The 22861-nt window shown below is 45.2% G+C and overlaps 1 protein-coding gene across 4 annotated transcripts in view; it reads right to left on the minus strand.

Annotated features, from left to right (window-relative positions):
* The window catches only part of PPP1R42 (protein phosphatase 1 regulatory subunit 42), a 433409-nt gene that overhangs the window by 34583 nt on the left and 375965 nt on the right, over positions 1-22861 (minus strand). For all 4 annotated transcript variants that reach the window (XM_069220285.1, XM_069220289.1, XM_069220286.1 and 1 more), the window contains one exon: positions 18281-18446. In XM_069220285.1, the coding sequence (XP_069076386.1) occupies positions 18281-18446 (166 nt within the window). The remainder of the gene's footprint in view (positions 1-18280; positions 18447-22861) is intronic.

Genomic DNA, 22861 nt, shown 5'->3' on the forward strand with positions numbered 1-22861 from the left:
GCTGTGGGAGCTTGGTGGTGTCTGGGCAGTTGGTTGTTTTACCTAAAACCTTCTTTCACGATATTGTAGTGTTGCTTCTTTGGGGCATCCTGCACTGTTTGCGGGTTTTATGTTGTTGGTTTTGGATCAGGTCATGGGTTTGCTGCTTTGGTATACTGTCACCAGTGAAAGGACACAAACGCCGAAGGGCTGAAGAGCTAAGGCACCGATTACTGGTAATTTGGGTTACTGCATCTACTGTTCCTCGTTCCAGTACTTGTGCTGCTCCCTTTCTGTACACTGCCACAGCCTTGATTCAAAGTGCTTTGAGATGTCACTCAGTTCTATGGGTCAGTTTCGCTTTAATGGATCCTTCATGGGGTGAGGAGTCTTAGGCTGACGACATATAAGCGGGAGAGGAAGGAGGATTTTTGGGCTTGGCTAGGTCATGTTTACCCATAGTATCACTCACAAAATATATTTAAATATGCCAGTTCACATCCAACGAGACCTTCACAGTCATTGTGATGGGAAAGCGAAATATGTGTCTCAATATTTTCACAAAGCTTTTTTATTAGTATATCGTCTTAAAAATCAGCATTTTTTTCTAAAGAAAGAGCTGTGAAAAATGTAAATACATTCAAGAAAGAAAAAAATGAATACGTAGAATTTAAAACTCAGCTATTAATAACCAATCAAGGGCCATTAATTGAGTTGCAGTTTCTGAGGAAAAAACAGAATGCCAATTTGGTCAATTGTTTTACCATATTCTTCTTAATTGCATTATCGGGACAAGGTGAACAGAGATACGCTAGGCTTAAAGACAGTTGTACAGCAAAGAACGCTGAAAGGACATCACCTGGTTATATCGCCTCTTTTTAGATCTCAAACTCTTTTAAAAACACAAGCATGCTCCCTGGTGGGAACAAGATTTTGAGCGTTAACTACCAGAAAGAAACTGGATAGCGATTTGGAAGAGGGCAGCAAAATCTTCTATATGTATGCAACACAATGAAAATGCCTACAAACTCCTAACAAAATGGTATATTGCCTATCAGAACGAAAGCTATTTTTGGAGGTTCAGATCTTTTGTTGGAAAGGTTTCAGGGAGAGGGATACATTGATGCACATAATATGGTCCTGTGCTCTGATGCCGGCATTGGGGCATAAGATCCTGTCCCATGTTAGAATCATCACTGGAATTACACTTCCGCTTCAATGGTGGTGTTATTACTTGGGGGCCCAGACGAAAATAGAACTTATCGTTCCTCCTGCAGCAGATAACTGCTGAATCCTTCTTCAATTCAACTTAAGATCTGTGTCGGGTCTTCCAGTTTATCATCAGAAGTACTGGTGTCAAATCCTAAATGGCTTCTTGCTAAGTTTATGAGTGAAGGGGGTCCAGCGGGGTATTTGCTGATAATGCATCGCTAGCTCTTGGGCGGGAGCAGACTGAATTTAAGATGAAGTATTTGCACAACATGCCCTAGTCTGTTTATAAATTGAACCAAGTCCTCATATTATGGTGACTACCCTACTACATGTCATAACAGACACAGTTTTCAGTTCTGGGCTTTTGTGTGTTAGCCTAATGCGTTCTGGGAGTTGTAGTCTTAGTTTGCTTCCATCATACTAACTAAACTGACACACCGGATAGCAATGATGTGTAGTTGAAAAGTTCAGTAGTGGAAGCAGTGATTGTGATGACCTGGAGTGAAGTGGTCACTCCAAGATGCATGCATATTATGCATGCACAAGCATTTGTGCCGTAGGCCATGCCATGCACCTTACAGCAGCAGTTTCCTTTCCTGACACTAGGTGGCAGAGTATGCCCACAGGCATGGAACAGCAGAGATCAGTCCTAACTTTAAAACTGGACAGTGAAGATACAGTCATGATATAGGATGTAGAAAGACCTGCTCACCCACTCCAACAACACATTCCATTTGTGAGAAGGGCAGGTCAATGTGTTAGGAAAGAAATTAAGAACATGCTACACTGTTTCGTAGTGTGGCTACACCTTATGGGATTTAGGTCTTCATTGCTTAAATCTCTTCGCTAGTGCTTTCAGATTTAGTCGTTAAAATATGATGTAAGAAATCTATACCAATAAACTGAAAACATGCAACTTAAACAAAGTTTTCTACGTAAGTGTGTATAAATACACCCTAATGTTCTACCAGAAAATGTGCCAGAACAGAAAAGTAATAAGTACTTGAAATAAAAGAATAAGTAATTGAAAATCTTGGATCAGGAGCATTTAGGGTCCTACAAACGCCATAGAAACAACCTATGAGAGAGTTCAAACCACTGCAGAAGTAGGGGAGTCCCAAATGTATTAAATCAAACACCAAATCTAAGGAGGCTGCAACGGTTGAAGCTTTAATGCAAAACTCACTCATTAAGGGAACCCGTGGAACACTGTTTTCATTAATGAATGACAATTTCATTTATAATTTCTTATTTAATGGTCCTGGTGGGCATAAAAATAATTTATTAAAACCAAGTATGGATGACAGCCTTGACATAAAAATACAGTGAAATTCTGCCCTTCTTGTTTGAATTTCTGGTTGACTCGGTGGCTCTCCAGTGGCTTTGACGTCTCAAGCCCACTGGAGGGCCTCCTGTATTTCTACATTTTGTGTTAGATAAGATCTTTTGATTTTACAAAAAATTAAATACTTTATATGCTTACATATAGTCCTCTTCATCCAGTGGTCTGTTCAACTGACATGTTGCTTCTGCCCACCACAGTATAGAGCATGGCCAAAGGGTCAGCTGACTTGAGCTATTGATTCCTTTCTCTCTGAGTGATGGCATTCTGCCAGAGCACAATGTTATCACCAACAGAGAAAGTAGTCCGTTTCAGTGCCAGGGACTAGCAGGCATTTTTTCCCCCCAATTTTTTTTTTTTGTTAGGGCCTGGCAGCTCCTCAGACACTGTGAACAGTCCCACACCTCTGCGTGCAGTACATAGCATTCAGCGCACCCAAAGCTTGTGACCACCATCTTTTGAAATTGACGTTTTTAATCCATAGCAAATGGCTACAGGCGAATGTTTCTGTAAAACTTTATTACAAAAACATTGAAAGACATCAGCCTAGTCACACGTGCACATGGGTGGAAAACGCAATTGTTTTGTAAATATTCTTTTTTTGTAAATAACGTTTTTAAAAATATTAAACATATTGGAAAATCCAAGAGCCTGGAAGTCGACGCCAAAACTACTGGGTTTGCCAATGCTTGTTTTATTTCCTGCCCAGCAAAGCACAAAGCCCTGATGGATTGGGAGGGTATCCAAATTGAACACCCGACCTTAGCGGAGATTGGTTACTCCCTATTCTCCGGCCCTTGAGAAGTCCGATGGTTTGTGGAAGTTAAGGAATACGTAGGTGCACAGGACTTTAGACCGGTACCCTAAATGTTTCATGTCTATGTAAAATGTGTTCAATCGCCCGTAATTCCTTCCCATCCCCAAGCCTGAATGTTGTCTGAACGTGCTTACAAGCGTGGGCCCATTGCAGACCCCGCGTCCTCGGGGCCCGCACATCAGAAACATTTATCCAACTGCTGGCTGCAATCCATATTCAGACATTCAGATGACAGGTTTGCCGGGATCACAGTAGTGATTTTACTGCCTGGGCATCAACTACCCTCATCTGGGATATCAGGTCTGAGCCACCTCAGTGTACTAGCTGCTCACCATCTGTCAATACTCCCACTGCCACCAAGAGCAGGAAGACTGTGGAAAGCCCACAGCCCTGCCCCATGCTCTGGCCTGGGTGAGAGGATCAGGGGACTTTGAAGTGGGGGAGGGGGGGGCTCGTTCTGACTATCCTTGCTATAATACCAGGACCCGTTATTTAAAGGCGATTTTTAGCCCTGAAATCCAGAACCTGGTGTTAGTCTTGACATCAGAAGGTACCACAGCACCAGCAGAGAGGAGGCGCCATACCGGGACCAGGAGTTTGAGCCGCCCTTCCCTGGAGGATACAACGAGGCCGCCTCCCAGGGGAGAAGGGCCTGCTCTTGTGCCATTGTACCTCGCTCTGCAGGAGAAGAACAAGTATTTTGTAAACATATGGTGAATGCTGTTATTCGATCGCTAAGGGCCCTCCTGAAGAAAAGGTCACTCATAGTAGAGTGAAATAAGGAAACATTTACTGGCTTACAAACAAAGACTGAACCACTACCGCCATGTCAGTTAAAGTCTCAGTAGAATCAGGAGGAAAAACTAAAGTGGGGGTACTATGTGTCTCCAGAGAAGGTGAGCCTGGAGATGCAGGAAAGGACCACACACGTGGGCTTTCCATCAGGATGACTTAAGGCACTATAACCCCAGGCGGCTGGGGTATGCGTGAGGGTCCAGATTTTCTGTAAACTACCTCGGGGCACCAGGGCTGTCGGTGGGCTCCTGCCGATCCGCATTCTCAGTCTGGATACTCGCGTTTCACAACGAAACTGAAATCCTCTCGTTTTGTCTTTGATACTGAACCATTTGTACTGCTCCACTGCCTTTATGCTCTTGTTCATTCGACTCTTTGGTGTTCCCAGAAGAATAAATCCTATATGTATTGTAAATTCAGTATGCACCGACTGAATACAGGAAACAGAATGCATTAACAAGCTGTCCTTACATTTACTCTTCTCAGCTGCTCAGTGTGAATCTCCCTTTTAATTTTGTTGTGAAGCCGCACTGCGCCCAATTCAAAAACTTGTTTTTCACGGTTAAGTTGAACTAAAAAGTTAATTCTGGGTGTAAATGACGAGCACCTAGTTATTAGACTCCGAATTTGTGGATATTTACACCAGCAGACAAAACGTACATTAAGAACATGACTTTGCTGCGTACTCGGTTTAGGGCCAGAGGTTACCAAGGGGTGTCACAGTTGGGGCAAGACTGCCTAGCAAAAACAGGGGACCCCCCACAACACTATTACTACTGCAAAAGGCAGGGTTACGTTCTTCATGAGTAGGGTGTAATGGGAGGATATTTTTTTTGCAGAGGTAAACATATTTTTCTAAAATAAAATAAAAAACAAAACTTCTTTCAAGCTAATGTACAAATCAACCAAATGTATTGTTCCAGATATGTCTTTCATGTGAATAACCTGCACCATAAATTTTGTGGAGGAATACGCTTTGAAATCTACGTTTGGGTGCATTCCCACGTCGTCATCTGGGGATTTTGTTTGCAAATATCCTAAAATTCGAACATCTACAATCCCTAGATTTCCGACTTTTTAGGAATACCGACTGGTTTGCCACATATATTTAGATAGGGGCATCTCTGTCACAGTAAAGGTCTGCACTACCAGTGTACAGGTGCTGGGGTCAAAGCAGCCAGTGCCAGATGGACTACATTTCAATAAAGAGATGGAGGGTGTAATGGGACTCAAAAAGGTCCCTCTCACCAATATGTACAGTTTCATACGCATCAATGCAAGGTTACGTATAAATCGGGAAGTTAAGACATACTTTTCGCTGTATTGTCTTTCGATGGACATTCATTTACAGAGCAAAGTCACGGATGGGTTTGTTAAGCAGTTTAAAAAAAAGTGTAAAATCATGATCAAATAAAGCAGGATGTCCTTGGCGTAGGTTGATGAATTTCTAGCCTTGGTGACTCTTTCAACGCGCCAATGGAATGCCCCCAACTACAGGTCACCTAATGATATATTCACAACAGCAAAAGGAGCACTCATTGTACAGTCTCCTTCCACATTCCACTCAAAATAATTAAATAAAATACAGCATTTGTATCCCTAGTCGTAGAAAGAAATGGGTTGGAACTGCCGCATATTTAAACTGAGCTGGACAAGCCTGACGGGCGGCTGTGCGGAATATTCAGAGGACTGGGCGAAAGCGGAACCATTTTCGCATATTCCATTACTAAATAAAACATTCATTTGACCAGGAAAACACTGGAGAATTTTTTTTATATTTAGAAATAATAAGTGTAGACTAAACGGAGACACCTATAAAGTACTGGCCAACTGCTTCGAAAACAGGAAGCCAGTTTTGGAAACCAGTTAATATTCAAATCAAGACATTTAAGTTCAAATTTCCCATCAGTTACTTGGGTAACACGCCTACTCAAAGTGCCAGAACCTGTCCAGAAACCCAGAATACACGTCTTGAAAAAGAAGGCAACCAAAAGGTTTTGTGAACACCTGGATCCCAGAACACTATGAAGGGGAAAAGATTAACAGGAAGGTGGGGAACCTGCAAGGTACAGCCCAGGACCAGGACACATCACAAAATGGACCAACAATACATTATTATTTATTTTATCTTTTCACTTCACAGTAAAGCACTACATTCTCATTTCATGAAGTCTAACAGCATATTAGGAAACCATAGCATTAGTACAGAGAGAAATCTTGTGTACACATTCACACATACATAACAACGCAAATATCATATCAATTAGTATCTTGAGCGGAGGATCATTTCAATCACTGTAAATCTCGCTGGCGCAGTTTCAGTGCTACAACAGGGAAGAAGTCTGGTTAGAGGACCCGCAGTAGGTTGTGATAAACATAATGGCTTTGGAATTGAAAATGTACTGTTCTTAGGAGGTCTTTGCTGAAGAAGAGGAAGTGAGTATTGAAAGGTTAGTTGCCTAGATAATCAGGATCGAATTGAAATTGTGTTTGTCCTCTTTGATTCCAAAGAATGCCAGAGGGCAGGATACCAACATTCACCCAAAGCAATTTTAAGTAGAAGCTCACCATATAGGAGGTCACCATACTGAGACAAAAAGAACAAGCTACTTAACTTAGTTAACACCTTATCAGGTAGAGACTCTATCAAGCAGCATATTCCTAACCTTAGAATTATCTCCAGGCGTCTGGCTGGATCCGGGAATTTTGCATGAGCCACACGCCTGTGCGCTGGTAGGTGTTGTTGTCTGCATCTGTACCGGAAGTGACGTGTGCGGTGCCTATATGAGCGCCACCTCAACATACTGATGTCCGTTTTTTTCCTGACTTTCCACATCTGTGTAGGAAAGCACCCTCTTTCTGGCATGGTTACCTCCACTTTTTGCCTGTTGTCAGTATGTTTTGCCTGTGTTCACTGGGATCCTGCTAACCAGGACCCCAGTGACTGTGCTCTCTCCCTTTAAACCTGGTTGCTTGGACCACAAGCACCTCCCATTTGGCATGCTGGTACCCCCTTATAAGTCCTTAGTATATGGTACCCAGAGCATAGGAGCACCAGGGGTCCACCATGGGCTGTAGCATGTATTATACCACCCATAGGGGGCCCATGCAAAGTGTATTTGCAGGCCTACCATTGCAGCCTGCGTGGAAGGGTGCACGCACCCTTTTAACTACAGGTCACTGCAAGTCACCCCTATGGTAAGCCCTCCTAGCCCAGAGGACAGGGTGTAGGTACCTGTGTGTGATGGCACCCCTGCATGAACAGAGGTGCCCCCACGAACTCCAGCTCAATTTTCATGGACTTTGTGAGTGCACGTATATTGGAACTATGTCCAGCTACATAATGTTGGCTCTGAACCTGGGCATGTTTGATATCAAACATGTCAGAATTATATCCCAATACTGTTGCCAGTATTGGAAGTATGCTTCTGTGCACTCTGGGAGCTCCTTAGAGGACCCCCAGCATTGCTCCTACCATCTTTCTGGGGTTTTCCAGGTAGCCCAAGCTGCTGCCACCTCTCAGACAGGCTTCTGCCCTCCTGGTGCTTGAACAACTCAAGCCCAGAAAGGCAGAACAAAGGATTTCCTTTAGGAGAGGGGGTTAACACCCTCTCCCTTTGGAAATAGGTGTTACATGGCTTGAGAGGAGCAGCCTCCCCAAGCCACTGATATGCTTTGAAAGGCACGTTTGGTGCCATCCTTGCATAAACCAGGCTGCACAAGTTCAGGGACCTCCAGCCCCTGCTCTAGTGTGAAACTGGACAATGGTAAGGGGAGTGACTGTCCATCACCACCCCAGGGGTGGTGCCCAGACCTCCTCCAGAGGGCTCCTTGATTCTGCCATCTTGAATCCAAGGTGGGTTCAGGCCTCTGGGAGCATCTGAGTGGCCAAGTCAGGCAGGTGATGTCAGAGCCCCCTCCTGATAGGTGGTCACCTGACTAGGTGGCCAATCCCCCTTTCAGGGATATTTAGGGTCTCCCTCTTGGGGTGGGTCCTCAGATTCGACGGGCAAGACTCCAGTAGGACTCCTTTGCACCGTTTACTTTGACTTCTGGCCACTGGAACCGCAACTGGACTCCACAGGAACTTACATGCAGCAGCTACAGTGACGACTTCGCCCTGCAACATTGTTTCTCCGGCTCCTTCCAGCAACTGCAACATTACCTCAGCTGTTCATCCTCTGAGGGAGGCAAGTCTTCAGCCTGCACAAGAAGCAAGAAGGAATGTCCTTTGGCGTGAAGGAGTCACTCCCCTACATCCGCAGGCACCAACAGCAATGACTACTGGCGTAGTTGACCTCCTCTCATCCTGAGCTGCATGGATCCTGCATCACCGGTGGTGGTCTGGAGTCGTCATCCTGGTCCTCTCTGCCAACTATCTAACTTTGGTGAAGGTAAGCCCTTGCCTTCCCATGCAGGACAGTGCCCCCCGTGCACCTCGTCTCTTGCAGCTACCAAGGCTTGTTGGCATCTCCTCCAAGGGATTTTCAGGTTCTGTGTAGTCCCAGCCCCCAGCACTCTTCCCTGCGATGCACAGCCCTCTGCGTGCTTCTCTTGCAGCGTGGGACCATTCTTCAGTTGTGCTGTCTGGGCTACTCTACGACTCCTGGGTCCTCTTCCAGTGGTCTTCTGTGGGGGCTGCCTCTTCTTCTGTGGACTCTATGTACTGCTGAGGGTCCCCTAGGACTCACCTCTGTGGGTTGAGTCCCCCTGGACCTTGCTGGTCCCCGGCAGCTCCACTTTGTGTCTGTCGAGACACTTGCCTTTGCCAAGGCTTGTTGGTGGCTTTTCTATGCCACAGACAGACTGCAATCTTCCATCGGGCATGGGATGTCGACTGCATCCGCCAGGAACTCTTCACCGACTCTAGGGCTGCATTGCTGGCCATCTTCGTCCTACAGTCGACCAACTCCTGCAACCACAGATGGGTGGGTAGTGCCTCTTGCCACCACCGGACACTTCTACGAGTTCTGGACTTGGTCCCCTTCTTTTTCAGGCCTTCCTTCTTCAGGATCCACAGCTGGTTTCTTGCAGCCTTGTGTGGGTGGTGCATTATTCTTATTTTCAGTCCTTTTAGTGGTTTGGGGAAAAAACAGTAACTTACTAATTTCTTCCTGGTTGCTGGGGGGCAATGTAGTACTACCTTGCCCTGCTATAAGGTGATAGTACCATAGGTACTCACCACACACCAGGCCAGATTCCTACAACCAGGAGCGCAGGGCCATGAAGAACACTAACCACTGTTGTGTGAAACTAAACCCTTTAACGGACATCCCTAGAAACCCGATTGCACAGCGGGGAGGATGGGTGGGTTGGTAAGGAATCTGTGGCTCTATTGAGTCTCTATCTGATAAGGTTTTACTGAAGGTAAGTAACTTTTTCATCTGCTAGAGACTTCTAGCCATAGAGTCCTTACCTTAGAATATATCCCCAGAGATGGGTCTGCAAAACAACTTCACACCATAAAGTCCTGCAGGACTGAACGGGCAAAGTGCCCATCCTGATGGGCCTGACTGTCCAAGCAGTAGTGCTTAGTAAACATGCAGAGAGGCCCACTTTGCTGCCTGGCACAAATACAGGACCAGGACTCTGCGTGCTGACGCAGAGGTCGCAGCCTTTGCTCTGGTGAAATGAGTGCACCCACCCTCTGGGGATTGCTTCTTGGTCAGTGCGTAGCAGATTTCAATGCAGAGCACAATCCACTGGCAGATGGTCTGTTTTTGAACGGCCTTCCCTTACTTGGCCCTGACATACCCCATGAAGAGTTGATCGTTCAACTGGAATGTTTTTTTGCGGTCAAGGTAGAATGACATGCTCTTTTTGGGATTCTCCTCTTCTTTAGAGGTATTAGGTGGAGCGTAAAATGTAGACAAAGTAATGGACTGGCCTAAGTGGAAAGGGGTGACTACCTGCGGCAAGGGAAAACAAGATGTAGGGAGGCTGGGAGGACAGTGCTTGTAGCTTACTGACCCTCTGGGCATTTGTAATTGCCACCAGAAAGGTTTTCTTGATGGTGGGGAGTCTAAAAGGACAAGAATGAAGTGGCTCAAAGGCAGTGAACATTAAGAAAGTAAGAACCAAGTTAAGGTCCCTTTGAGGCACAACAAAGGGAGCTGGGGAAACATGTACTGCAGCCTTTAAGGAACCTATTTACAATAGGGTACTTGAAGAGAGAAGGCTGATCTTATAGCAGCAGAAAAGAGAACATGGCAGATAGATAACCCTTCAAAGTGCTCAATTGAGAGCCCTGCTGGGCCAGGGTATGGATAAACAAAAGAACCTAGGAAAGGGGAGCAGATAAAGGATCAACCTATTTCTCAGCACATCATGCCACAAATTTATACCAACAGCTATCTTGGTAGAGGGACACCCAGCTGCCAAGATAACACCACAGATTTCAGGCGGAAGGTCGAAAGCTGTCAACTGTTGCTGTTCAATCTCCACCCAAGAGGGTGGAGGGTTAGCAGGTTTGAGGAGAGAATCCGCTCTTGTTGCAACAGGAAGATCCTCCAAAAGGGGCAGCATGATCGGAGGACCGACTGCCATGGTCAACAGCTTAGGATACCAAACCCTCCGATGACTTGAGCTTGGTCTTCTCTGATCTTCTTGATAACTCTAGGCAGGAGTGGAATGGGTTTAAAGGCTTACAGGAGGCTTGAGCTTTGCTCGAAACCAAAAGCGTCTCTGATCAAGAGCTGCCTTGGAAACTCCAGCATACAAATTTGTTGACATTGCTCATTGTCAGTGGTGACGAACAGATCTAACCAAGGCTCTCCCCACTGCTGAAAGACACCTTGCACCACCTCCAGATAGAGACACCATTCGTGATCCTCTAGGCATTTGCGACTGAGTTTGTCCACCCTGGCGTTCAGAGAGCCAGGTAGGGGGTGAAACCAGGGATATTCCCTGACTTTCCAACCATGTCCAGAGGCGCAGGCATGACTCCCCCCTGCCCTGTTTATTGATGTACCGCATGGGGGTGATGTTGTCCACAAACACGAACCTTTCCTTCATGGAGGGTAGAATGCCAGCCGGATCGCTTGGAGCTCCAACAGTTGATCTGGAGTCTGGATTCTGCCAGAGACCAGAGGCTTCTGATCACCTCTGCCAGATGGCTGCCTCATCTTAGGAGTAAAGCATCTGTCACCACAGTCAGATCTGGTTGGGGAAGGGAGCAGGGACTACCGCTGACCCCAATCACGGTTCGTTAACCACCACTGCGGATCTTTTGCATTGCCCTCTGAGATCTGGACCATGTGGGAGAGTTCCCTGATGCTGCAGCCACTGGCACTTCTGGTCCCACTACAGAGCCCACAAATGCAAGCGGTATGTGTCACAAGCAGGATGCAGAAGGCTATGAGGCCCAGCAGGTTCAGAGTCCGTCTCAACGAAACCAAGGATAGAGGCTGAAACATCAGCTTCCTAGCCTGAATATCCTGGATTCGCTATTCAGGAAGATAAGTCTGAAACTGTACTGTGTCCAGAACAGCTACAACGAAAGGGAGTACCCATGAAGGGGTCAAGTGTAACTTCGGCATGTTTATAGTGAAGCCGAGTGAATGCAGGAGGTCTGCCATAGTCTGCAAGTAGAGCACGACTGCCTGGGATAAGCCTGCCTTTAACATCTTAGTCATCAAGATAGGGGAAGATGGCCGCCCCCACGACCTCTGCAGATGAACTGCAACTATGCTATCACCTTGTTGAATACCTGAGGAGCATTGGTAAAGCCAAAGAGGAGCACAATGAACTGAAAGTGCTCAGACCTACTGTGAACTGCAGGTAACGTCTGTGGGCAGGCAACACAGGAATGTGGAAGTATGCATCCTGCAAGTCGCAGGTCTAGGATAGGACAAAGGCCTCATTCCTTCTTGGGCACCAGAATGCAGCGGAAATAGCGAACACAAATGACTTCTGCTTCTAGTATGGTTCTCTCGACCAAGAGAGTGGCCACTTCCTGGCAGAAAAAGGAAAGATGGTCCTCCGTCAGCCTCTGCTAGTGAGTGGCATGGGCAAATAAGTGGTCATGAAGGGGACAGAGTAGCCCCCTTGGATAATCTGGAGAACCCAGCAGTCGGATGTTATCGACTTGCAGTGGCGCAGGTGAAGGCCTATTCTGCCTCCCACTGGGTGCCCATGATGGTTGGAGGGCAAACTAAAGAGGCTTGGAGGCTGTGGCTGCATGAGGAGGGGTGGACTGGCCCAACCTCTGGCTGCCTGACCCACAGGGTCTGTGAGTAATACATTCGCAGATATGCAGGGGCTGGGAGTCCCATCTGTGGCCGACAAAAACAGAAAAAAGTTGGACTAGGGCTGGGGAGGGGCCATGGAAAGGCCCAAGGACTAGGCCGTAGCTCTATCCTTGAAGCACTCCAGCCTTGCCTCCAAGGAGATGGGAGCCATTAGAGGACATGTCCAAGAGAGAAGCATAAACATCCTCTGAAAAGCCAGTTGTCCTCAGCCAGGTGTGGTGCCCTAGGGTGACTGACGAAGAAACCGCTCTGCCTAGCAAATCGGTTGTGTCCAGGCCACATCACACGAACTGCACCTCTCCCATCGTTTCACGCTACCTCGCTTGCTTGACCCACCGGGAACTGACTTATCATGGTCAATTGACTTCAAGTGATAGGACTGGATACTAATCAGGACATAAGGGTTGTGATCTGTTGTCAACAACTGTCCAAGTAATTACTAAGTTTATTGAGGTACTTGGCATCAACTTATATAGGCTTGATCAAGCGTATACAATATTGGCGCTACTTGCCATACTAAGCCTTGAAAAAGTCACTATTGTGACGAAACATGTGTTAACTATGGCTGTGGCACTATCTTCATCTGTTACTTGTTAAATTGATGCTTCCGAACATCAATAAAAGGATCTTACTCTAATTGGACTCATTTAGATTGACAAATAAATGCAGATTGCTCATGAGTGCTCTTGTATCTTTAGGACTAAGTATCTAAATTGGATGAACCTTAGGCGTGCTGGGATCACTAAATGTTTTGGTGCCTTTTTTAGCATCTACCCAGTCTACATCGTCCAGCGCCCCAATGTATGTGGCCCAATTATCTCAAAGGAGTCCAATGGTATTAATCACTAGGGTCTTGTAAATTGCGATATTCCTTTCTCGCCGATTTACCCCACGGTGAAATTGGGTTCTAGTGAACAGTAGTCGAGGAGTGGGGCTCAGTCCCTTCATAAGTGTTCTAGAGCATGCCACAGTTGTAGGTACAGGAAGAACTGGAATCAGTGCAGGAAGTATTCAGATTGCAGTTGGCCGAATTATACCATGTGTTCCTGTGCCCAGATATTTCATAACTTGGAGATACCTATTTCATCCCATTGCTGAAATCCCTGTAGCTGTGACATCTGCTGGAGCCAGGTTCCCTGCCACAGGGATTTATCTCTGATAATCTTCCTAACCCATTCCATTCACTTCAGTACTTTGTGCCAGCTGTCCACAGGGACCCCCGTGCCTTAGGACACCCCTGTGGGACCTTGGCACCATATAGCCGGGATCACAGCTACGAGCCCCAGAATCCCTCCACCTCCAGTGGAATGGCCGGGTCATACCTCTCCCTGAACAACGAAACGCCGAGCGGGACTAATCACTCACCGACTAATCACTCACTCGCCTAAATAGGCATCAAGTTCATGCGTTTGCAAGACCACATGGAGGAAAGGCCAGCCAATGGAATCAAAGGCCTTCTCAAACTATAATTGGGCTATTAACATTTGGTCAGGTCATTTGTGGGCCCTTGCCAGTATATTGTGAAGCCTCCATGGTTGTGAAGCCTCCGGAGCTTGTGTCTCATTCCCACCCTGGCATGAAGCCGTTTTGGTCTTTGATGATTAAGGAGCAAATTACTTTCTCCAACCTTAGGGTCAGCATTTTTCTAGTATTTTAGTTTCAGTGTTGATCAGAAAGATCGTCCTATAGGCGGCACATTTCATTCGAAAATATATTGGGTTTAGGGATCACTACCACTGCGGCACCACGTAGGTCTGGCGGGAGCGCTCTAACCTGCAGGGCTTTATTAAACAGTTCCAACATCTGTGGGAGCACCGTCATGGCACAATTCCGGTAGAATCCACTGGGCAGCCATTAGTGCCTGGTTCCTTTCCCATAGGCATACTCTGAAATGCCGATTGGAGTTCCTCCACCGTGAGCGACAGGTTGAGATTAGTGTTAATTTCTTTAGATAGTCTAGGGACAGCAGGTCTCGTATATTGGGGTGCTGAGATTGCAGCATCCAGTGAGGGCATGACTGGTATTGGCTGCTCCTAGCAGTCTGCAAAGACGTCCGCTATACCTTTGGCATCGTGGGTCATGACTCTGCTATGTGCCCTAAGGTCCGCCACAAGTCATGACTCGACCTATGTAGTGGCTAGCCATTAAATGAGCTTGCTGTATTTGTCCCCAAATTTGTATCTACAGTGCTGTGTTGCCTTCAGTGTCGCTTGTGCGGCATCTACCAGTTTCTGTTACAGTGTCTGCCAGATGGCTCCTAGTTGCTGCTGACCCCCTTCGGTCAGAAAGGAGAGTTGTTCAGCTTCCAGATACTGGAGTTGTCTCTCCAAAGACTGGTATTCTCTCCCTTGTTCCTGCGACCTTCCCCAATATGTATGATATTATTTGTTCCTGTAACACAGCCTTCATAGTCTCCCAGAATGTGGAGTGGGCCCTTTCCAGAGAAGTAGTTTTCACGTAGTCAGCGATACCCTCCCAGACATATCTGCAAAAGTCAGTGTCTCTGAGCCTTTCTGGGTGGAGACTCTAGTGAGGGCAAGCCCCCGCCTCCACCTACAGCTCCATCTTGACCGGGGAGTGATCAGAAACCACCCATGGGTTGATAAGCGCCCCTGACGCCGCCCACAGGACCACAGTCTGGACAAAAATATAGTCCACAGTGGGGATGTGAGAAGTATGTTTATTCTCTTGCCTCTGGGTGTAGGTGTCTATAGACGTTTCTTAGCCCAAGTGAGTCTGCCCAGTCACTGAGTGGGACCCCTTTCCTCACTGCACCTTGATCTTTGGTGTCTAGAGAGACTTGCATAATGTTGTTAAAGTCCCCTTTAACAACCATGCAACCCTCCAGTGCTGAAGCTGTAACACCAGTGAGGTTGGCTAGGGCTTGATCTTCCAATACTGGTGGGATGTAGACACTGATGAGTGACTAGGCCCTCCACACCAGTGTGCCCGTAATTCAGGTGAAGCACCTCAAAGGATCTGCTAAGGAGTTGGTTACCACCAATGGTAATATTTTATGCAAAAGGATTTCCTCCTCTCTGGACCCACTGGTGAATTCTGCATGGCAGGCCATGTTGAAACCAAAGGGGCCTAGGCCGCAAGGCCTTAGCTTGGCACAACACCACTCCCCTCTTCACTCTATCATAAAGGCCGTTAGCGTTCCATGTCAGGAATCTATAGGTGGGATTTTGGGGGTGCTGTTCATGGCAACTAGTGTGCGAAGGCCAAGTCAGCTCCCATGCTTATGTGATGCGTTTACCCAAAGTTGTATAAACCAGTAACATCTACATGTCCCATCTCCCCCTGACCCAAATCTTCCAAATGTAAAGTATTTGTCACCATCATAATATGTTAACAACTAAAAAAGAACATTTAATCAAAAGGAAGGCACAAGCAAGGAAAACAAAAAAACAATTGGGTATATAAATGTGAAGTATAAAAGATAATGGTTGGCTCTTTTGTTCTCCCACTTCTAATCCACAGCTTTTGTCCCATCCTGTGCATGGTCAGATGATACAATAGCTTACAAAGATGGTCCGAGAGGGCACCCATGTGGATGTTAGCTACCGGGACCTCTAGAACATCTAACTTTTCACAGTCTATTTCTCGAGTGGAGCATTCCTGGTCTAATTACCTGAGCCCGCCGCTGCTGAACCCTCATCTCCAGGTAACCATCGTGCCCTGGATGCAGGTGGCTCCTGTTACGTCTCTTTGAGGCCCCTGCTTTTGAGCAAGCCCTGCTCTCCAGTACTCCCTTTCCTTGAGTTGTCATCAGTTCACCCAAGTTGTTAAGTAGTGGTTTATTTTCTTCAAGCTAGTCCCACCATGATTTTGGAGTGTCAAAGAAGGAGTTATAGGACCTTTCGGGGTGCCGGGAATAGGAGCATGTACTGCAAATGGAGGGCTTCTGCTTGACTCCCAGTTAGTACTTTAATGGTGTAGTATGGCAATAGCATCACTCTTGCCGTGGCACAGTGCAGGTCAGCCTGCTGCCTTGCCCACCAAAGAATGGCATATCTGTTGGCATAGTTCAGTACCCTGATAATAAGGGGGTGTGGAGGGGCCCCAGGTAGCAGCCCGGGCATTAATGCTGTGTGCCATTTCTAGGCTGAAACAAGAGGACAGGTCCAGCGGTGCCATTCAGGACTAAAACCATTCAGTGAGGAAGGCATCCAGTGTCTGACCCTCTGAACCTTCTGGCAGGCCTACGAGTCGCAAGTTATTTCTGCGTGATACGCCTTCTGCATTTTTGGTCCATGGCTCCAGGGTGACTATTAGCATCCACAGTCGATAAAGTTGTTTGTGCACTGGGAACAGTACGTCCTCAAGGGAGGAGATCCGCTGCTGATGGTCGACTTTTTAAATGAACCACAAACCCCAACCGCAAGAGGAACAAAACTGTGAACTTGGTCGAGAGACTCTTGGTGGGATTAAACCATCATGGGAACACCATCTTTGTAGAGTGCAGACGATAAAGCATGCAATATGGGAGAACAGTCACATGCGGAAAATATACCACTTCACACTTCACACACCGCAAATATGAAACGAAAAGGAGGGGCACAAGTGCAAAGTACAGAAAACCTTAAAACACATATCTGGATGATGCTTGAAACAAAGACTGTGAGTCACCAGGCGATGTTGCAGAGACAGTACCACATAAGAAAAACAGGGTAACAGGGAAGCAGAGGCCCAGGGACAATTGAGATCATAGAAAGCACATGGGGCAAGCAAAACTGAAGAACAATGAGAGAATGCAGGGAAGGAAGTGAAAGCACAATTATACAAATGCATCCGTTAAAGGACTAATAAAAGCCAAAGACTGCCAATCGTGCTGCTGCCAGACCAGCAACAACAAAGAAGGCAAAATATTGATGTGTTGCTACTTATTCTATGATATAGGACATATTGTTTTGTTTTACTTCAAAGTTATATACATAGGGGTAAGTCGCTGTGCCTTCAGATAAAATTAAATCCTAAACATCTTACGATTCTTCTGTAACGCAATTAAGGACACTAACTACCCTTCTGAAGGATAATATCTATTTTGTATGCATGCAATGGAAAAGCTTCAGCTTGAACACTATTGTAGGTACACCTTTGAAATGGCTTTCCAAGATTTGGGGCCAGATGTACCAAAGGATTTTACCCATTCTGTGTCTATGGGAAAAAGCTTTCGTACATATGGCTCTTTGTTCTTAGCTATGCCACTGAAAGACAGGATAAATCTTATGAAATTAGCCATCCCTGCCCCCAAAACAGCTGTCTGCACCAAAGGACATTTCTTCTCTGTGCAAGATACAAGCAACCTCAGACATGTTTCTCCCAGTGCTTAATTTGTGCTGTTGGTTTCCGGTGCTTAGCACCAGCACTTATTTAACAGGGCCGGGGCTATTGAATTTTTCTCCCCTGTGCGATGGCGGCAGAAATTATAAAACATATATGTAACTGCCTGTCATGTCCTCCTCCTTCAGTTCATAAACCTGTTCTGCAACTCACAGGCATTGTCTGCATTTCATGGTGTGATGGGAACACTTTCAGTTTGCTGTGTCCCCCTTTTTCTGGCGGTGGATTAAAGTGGCCTGAGATGGATTTAAGGTCAGGCAGCATGGTACTTGGCGCACCTGTGCCGCCTCTGGTTTCTAAGCAGCGCTTTGAGCACCTGCACTTATTCTGCAGTTTAAGCGCTGGTTTCTCCTCATCGGGTGTTATCTCTGAAGTGAACATTCACTATTCATCTTGGGACACACCCCATATCTTTTAGGTAAAGCAGGATTCAAATACAGGTTTGAAAACTTTCCAGGCTTTGGAAAGGCAATGTGATAAATATGATTTAATATTTCTAGACACATCTTCACAACACTCTTAGACTCCGAGGAACCTTACCGGATATCTTCAGTAACATTGATGTGCCTTTTTTCATGTGCTCTCTGCATTCTTCTAGGGCATCCTCTTGTCTTCGAAAACATAACGTACTTTGGTTTCTCGATGTTTGCAATGGTTGTATGTTCATAGTGAGCAGGCAGCATGGCATTGGCTGTTTCGAAGTCATCTGCAGTGCACAAAGAACAGTGAAGCACATGATCAACAAATGCTGTTGGTTAATGTTCAATTCAGGAATAGACCTAGTGAGGTGAGTGTCGTCTAGTCCACGTTCCACCACTTGTATGAATGTGTGGCAAACAGGAACAAACAGGAACAACAGTTCAGCAGTAGACCTCTTCCAGAGTTCTAGTCTGGTGAATGAAACACAAGCAAAGTTATGTCACTGATACCAGGAGCTTCAAGGACAGAACAGAGACCATTTTGGGAATGTCCTGGAGAACCTCACCACGGAGAGATGCCCTAACACTAAGTAAATTGTGTAAGCCTGTGTATGGCTGTGTGTAGGGGAAGGCACAGATTAGTATTTTGCTACAACTGCCTTTTGTACTGTTCACTCAGTAATCCTGAAATGAAAGGAGAGGAGTCCTTCATCCTGGACACACAACATATCCACACACTCCCATACCTCAGCCACAACACTGAACTGAGACAACTTGGACCTCAGCAGCCTAGGGTTAGAACTAGAGAGTCAGCAGCCTATGCAAGGCTGTCTCTGAGTTCCAAGGTCTAATCTTAGGCACTTTTGGGAGCACTTTTTCCCTCAACCTCTGACGCTGCCAGCTTCTCACATTCCTCAAGTTCCTCTGTAAATGAAGAGTAAAAAAGCCAATCCTCTAGCACCTTCCCACCCTTTCTCCAACGCTGTTACCTCCGTCAGAGTAAGGATGTTGTTTCTAAAGAGGCTTAGTACTTCAGCTCACGAGCAGAAGTCAGGGGGTTGTTTCTGCAGCACTTGCAACATGTGATGAAGACAATGACCCAGTTGACAGTAGGGCAGGGACAGTGGACGTTGGATAAGAGAGATTTTGGCACTGGATATAACAGTGTCATAAATGGCACAGATTAGATGAAGAGTTACAGGACCTGAACAGCATCCTACCCCACCCCCTCAGATGACTCACAGGGATTACCCAGGACACAGTCAATACCCACAGATGTTAGTCTGGACCCTCCTTCAAGTTAACCCACGTTCAGTGACAGCAGTCTGTCCTACAACCTAAAAAATCAAGAGGCCAAGGAATAGCCACATACAGTGACATTAAAACTGTGCAAAATAACATGACACTTTGAAAGAATGTGTCACTAACTGGAATAGGGGCCTGTTTTAGATTTCAGAGGATGGGCTGTCACAATAGTAATGGATATCCCATCCATCAAAATCTAAATCCTATTACATCCTATGGGATTTAGATTTTGGTGGATGGGCTAGCCGTCATCTTTGTGACGGAGTAACCCGTCTGCCGAAATCTAAATCAGGGCCTAAGTCAGCCACAGTCCTCATAAATAATATATTGTAGCATTCTAGTCTTGTCAATCACATTCTGCTCATGTCAATGCCATTTCAAATAATGTGTTACAAACAGGAACAGTGACCTACATTCATAAAAAGCAAGGACATTCCCTGTGCTAGCACTTTGCACGCACACTCATCTTTTGTTTCATCATTATTACGGATGACTAACCATTCATTAAATATAGGAGCTGCCTATGAATCAGTCAAGAGACAAACCGTTTCTTAAAAGGCAAAACTTTGAATAAATACATTTAGATGTTTTTAAAATCAGGAGAAAACATAAAACTTAAAAAATAAACACAATAAAAAAAATCAACAGGTGACATAGTATTTAAATTGTATCTCCAGACAGAAAGCCTCACGTGTATTTCTGATAAGGCAGACACCCAATTATTTTCTTTCTAAGCCTCCCAGAGTGCCTCTCTCCACTCCATGTGCAGAGTTAGATTCCTACAAATCCCACCAGGGATCAGATTACAAAGTGACTCTTATAAATCATTCTGCCTTATTTACCTCTTCCAATGTTTTGACGTGCATTCATTAAATCCAAAATTTTAGGCATTTGGAAAAGTAAAATGGGGTGTGAACAGCTGGGCTTGGAATTTTAAGACTTGCTTGACAGAAAATAACTTAAGTGACCTTCAGAGCTGTAATCCAATTACACATTCCCTTAAATTAGTCATTTTGTTCATATTAAATCTTTTCTCCACAAAACTGTTCAGTTCACATTGACCTTTAATTTGAAATTATTCAAATTTACATGGTAAAGGAATTCTACACGTAAAAGTTTAGTCCTGCCTCTGGAATTCAATCTCCTCTGTGATTACATTGTCAAAAACGATGTGGGGTTCCTCGGCATTCATCCAGCAACCAAACATAATTAACCACATCCCTTCATCCCTTAAGAGTGTCCCAGAGGTATGATGCCAAGTTCTCCCTGTGCCATTCAGCTAGAGCCGCAGAGAGCCTGTGATAATACCACAGAATGTTGAGGCTGGAGCTGAAAGCTGAGTGTGAGACAATAATAGCTGGATTTTAAGCTGAATACAGGAAAGGACCACACACCAGGTCTCCTGAAGAGGCTTCATTCATTCAAGGAGGTCCCAAGGTAGAGTGACAGTTTAGGTACCTACCCGCCACACATCTCATGTTTATCCATGAGAAGCATCTCAGACTCCTGAATTGTTGATTTGAAATTCCGCAGGGATAGTGATTTTATTAACAAGGTGTTGTGACATGGGCTCTCTGATCACAGGTGACTCACAATGATACAATTTTTAAGTGACAATAATGTAAGGTTGTATCCCCCCAAGCATACTGACTGAAAGGAGCCAACTAACAGGAGGGAATATATGAAAGAATGAATGGTGGAATATATGTGTGTTCCTTAGGAAGGCTGGCACCGTTACTATCACATAAGAAGAACAGGAATGTATTGTTTTCATATAATACTGTGCTGAGGTGAGGGAGGAGCCAGAGATGTTTATTGCTCATACAGCAGAATGTTAACATTCAGTAGAGACTTCTCATTTGTCCTAAGGATACTCTCCTCAACCTTTGACATTCCTGTGCACGTTTCGCTTGTTATTTGACTATTTTAGGCTTATCATGGCCAGTATCGTTGGATTCACCGCTATATTCTTGATTTCCCTGACACATTCACATTGAATTGGAGAACATATTGAGCACTGTATACCCTATACTTATGTAAGTGGCCTATTCTAGTGCAGTGATATCTTAGACCAGATTTGGGTTTTCCCTATTTTAGAACGAGCCTTGAGAAAGTCTTGGTGACGAAACACATGTCGGCTGCCTGTATTTAATGGAACTCTCGTCCAGAAGAAGAATAAACAAGGAAAAACTATAAAGAACAAGTTGGATATTATTTGCATCAGCACTGTACTTACTTGCACTTCGTTTGTGTATCTTGTTTTTTTTTTATGTGCCCTCTCAGGATAGGTCTACTTTAAAACAGTAATTTTAGAAGGGTTAAGATTCATAGCACTAATCATCTGTTTTTTAATGTCTTTTTTTAAATAAAATAGATATCCGCATTGGCTGGCAAATATGGTTTACGGATAGGGTATCCATTTAAGGATTGTACTGATGTATTTATTTCAGATAGAAAAACAATAAAGATTGATTGCGATGGCTGAATTAATCTCATCCACTGGTGTTTACTTGGGGCTACATTCCAGTCCAGTGTTCCTTTTCTCACGATGCCACTCCAGACAGAGACCAGTCATATGCAAATGAGTCTTGGCAATACAACCTAAATGACCAGTTGTGGTATGAGCAACCCAAGACCTATTTCAACCAATTTGCACATCTTCAGTGAGGTGCAGTTTGAGTCCAATGGCACAGTGACTGTGGGATCCACGTCAGTGCATATCTGCCACATTTAGGATGTCACACTTGGAAAACAAAAAAATGATTGAGGGAATGATTTAATTAATGTCAGCCACTGGTAATTATTTGGGGTGCACTACAGTCCCCCATTTTTTGCCCACTATGCTATTAAAGACGGAGACCAGCCACGTGGTTCACAAAAGGTGGGGTACATGAAGGTGCAGCCCTGTGCCTGTCCCTCCAATACCACTGTACTGGTAATTATTTTAATTCAGTGGAAGGTCCATCAACTCATTCATTATATCAGAAGAAAAGAAAAGTCATATGTCATTATTCCAGTGGTGTATAGTTTATTCATCCTTGTTTACAGATTTACTGCATTCCATATGCTTTATTTATATAGATTCCTTTATTCCAAATTTCACCTGACAACCACAGCAAACTTGTTTTGAGGAAAACCATCTATCCCAAGCCTTTCTAAGAGATTAATATTCATTTATCTATGATTCTAAGATGTATTTGTATCGGGCCAGATGTATCAAGCTCCCGGTTTGCATTTCTTAAACAGCGATTTTTAAGAAATTGCTATTTGAGGAATGCAAATTGGGATGTAAGAAAACTGCAATTCGGCAACAGCGACTTCTTAAAAATCACAATCGCTATTAGCAAATTGCAATTAGGGAATGGGACTCCATTCATCCCTATGGGCCTTTAAGCGA

Source organism: Pleurodeles waltl, chromosome 2_2 (assembly GCF_031143425.1).
Source record: "Pleurodeles waltl isolate 20211129_DDA chromosome 2_2, aPleWal1.hap1.20221129, whole genome shotgun sequence".
NCBI classification, from domain to species: Eukaryota; Metazoa; Chordata; class Amphibia; order Caudata; family Salamandridae; genus Pleurodeles; species Pleurodeles waltl.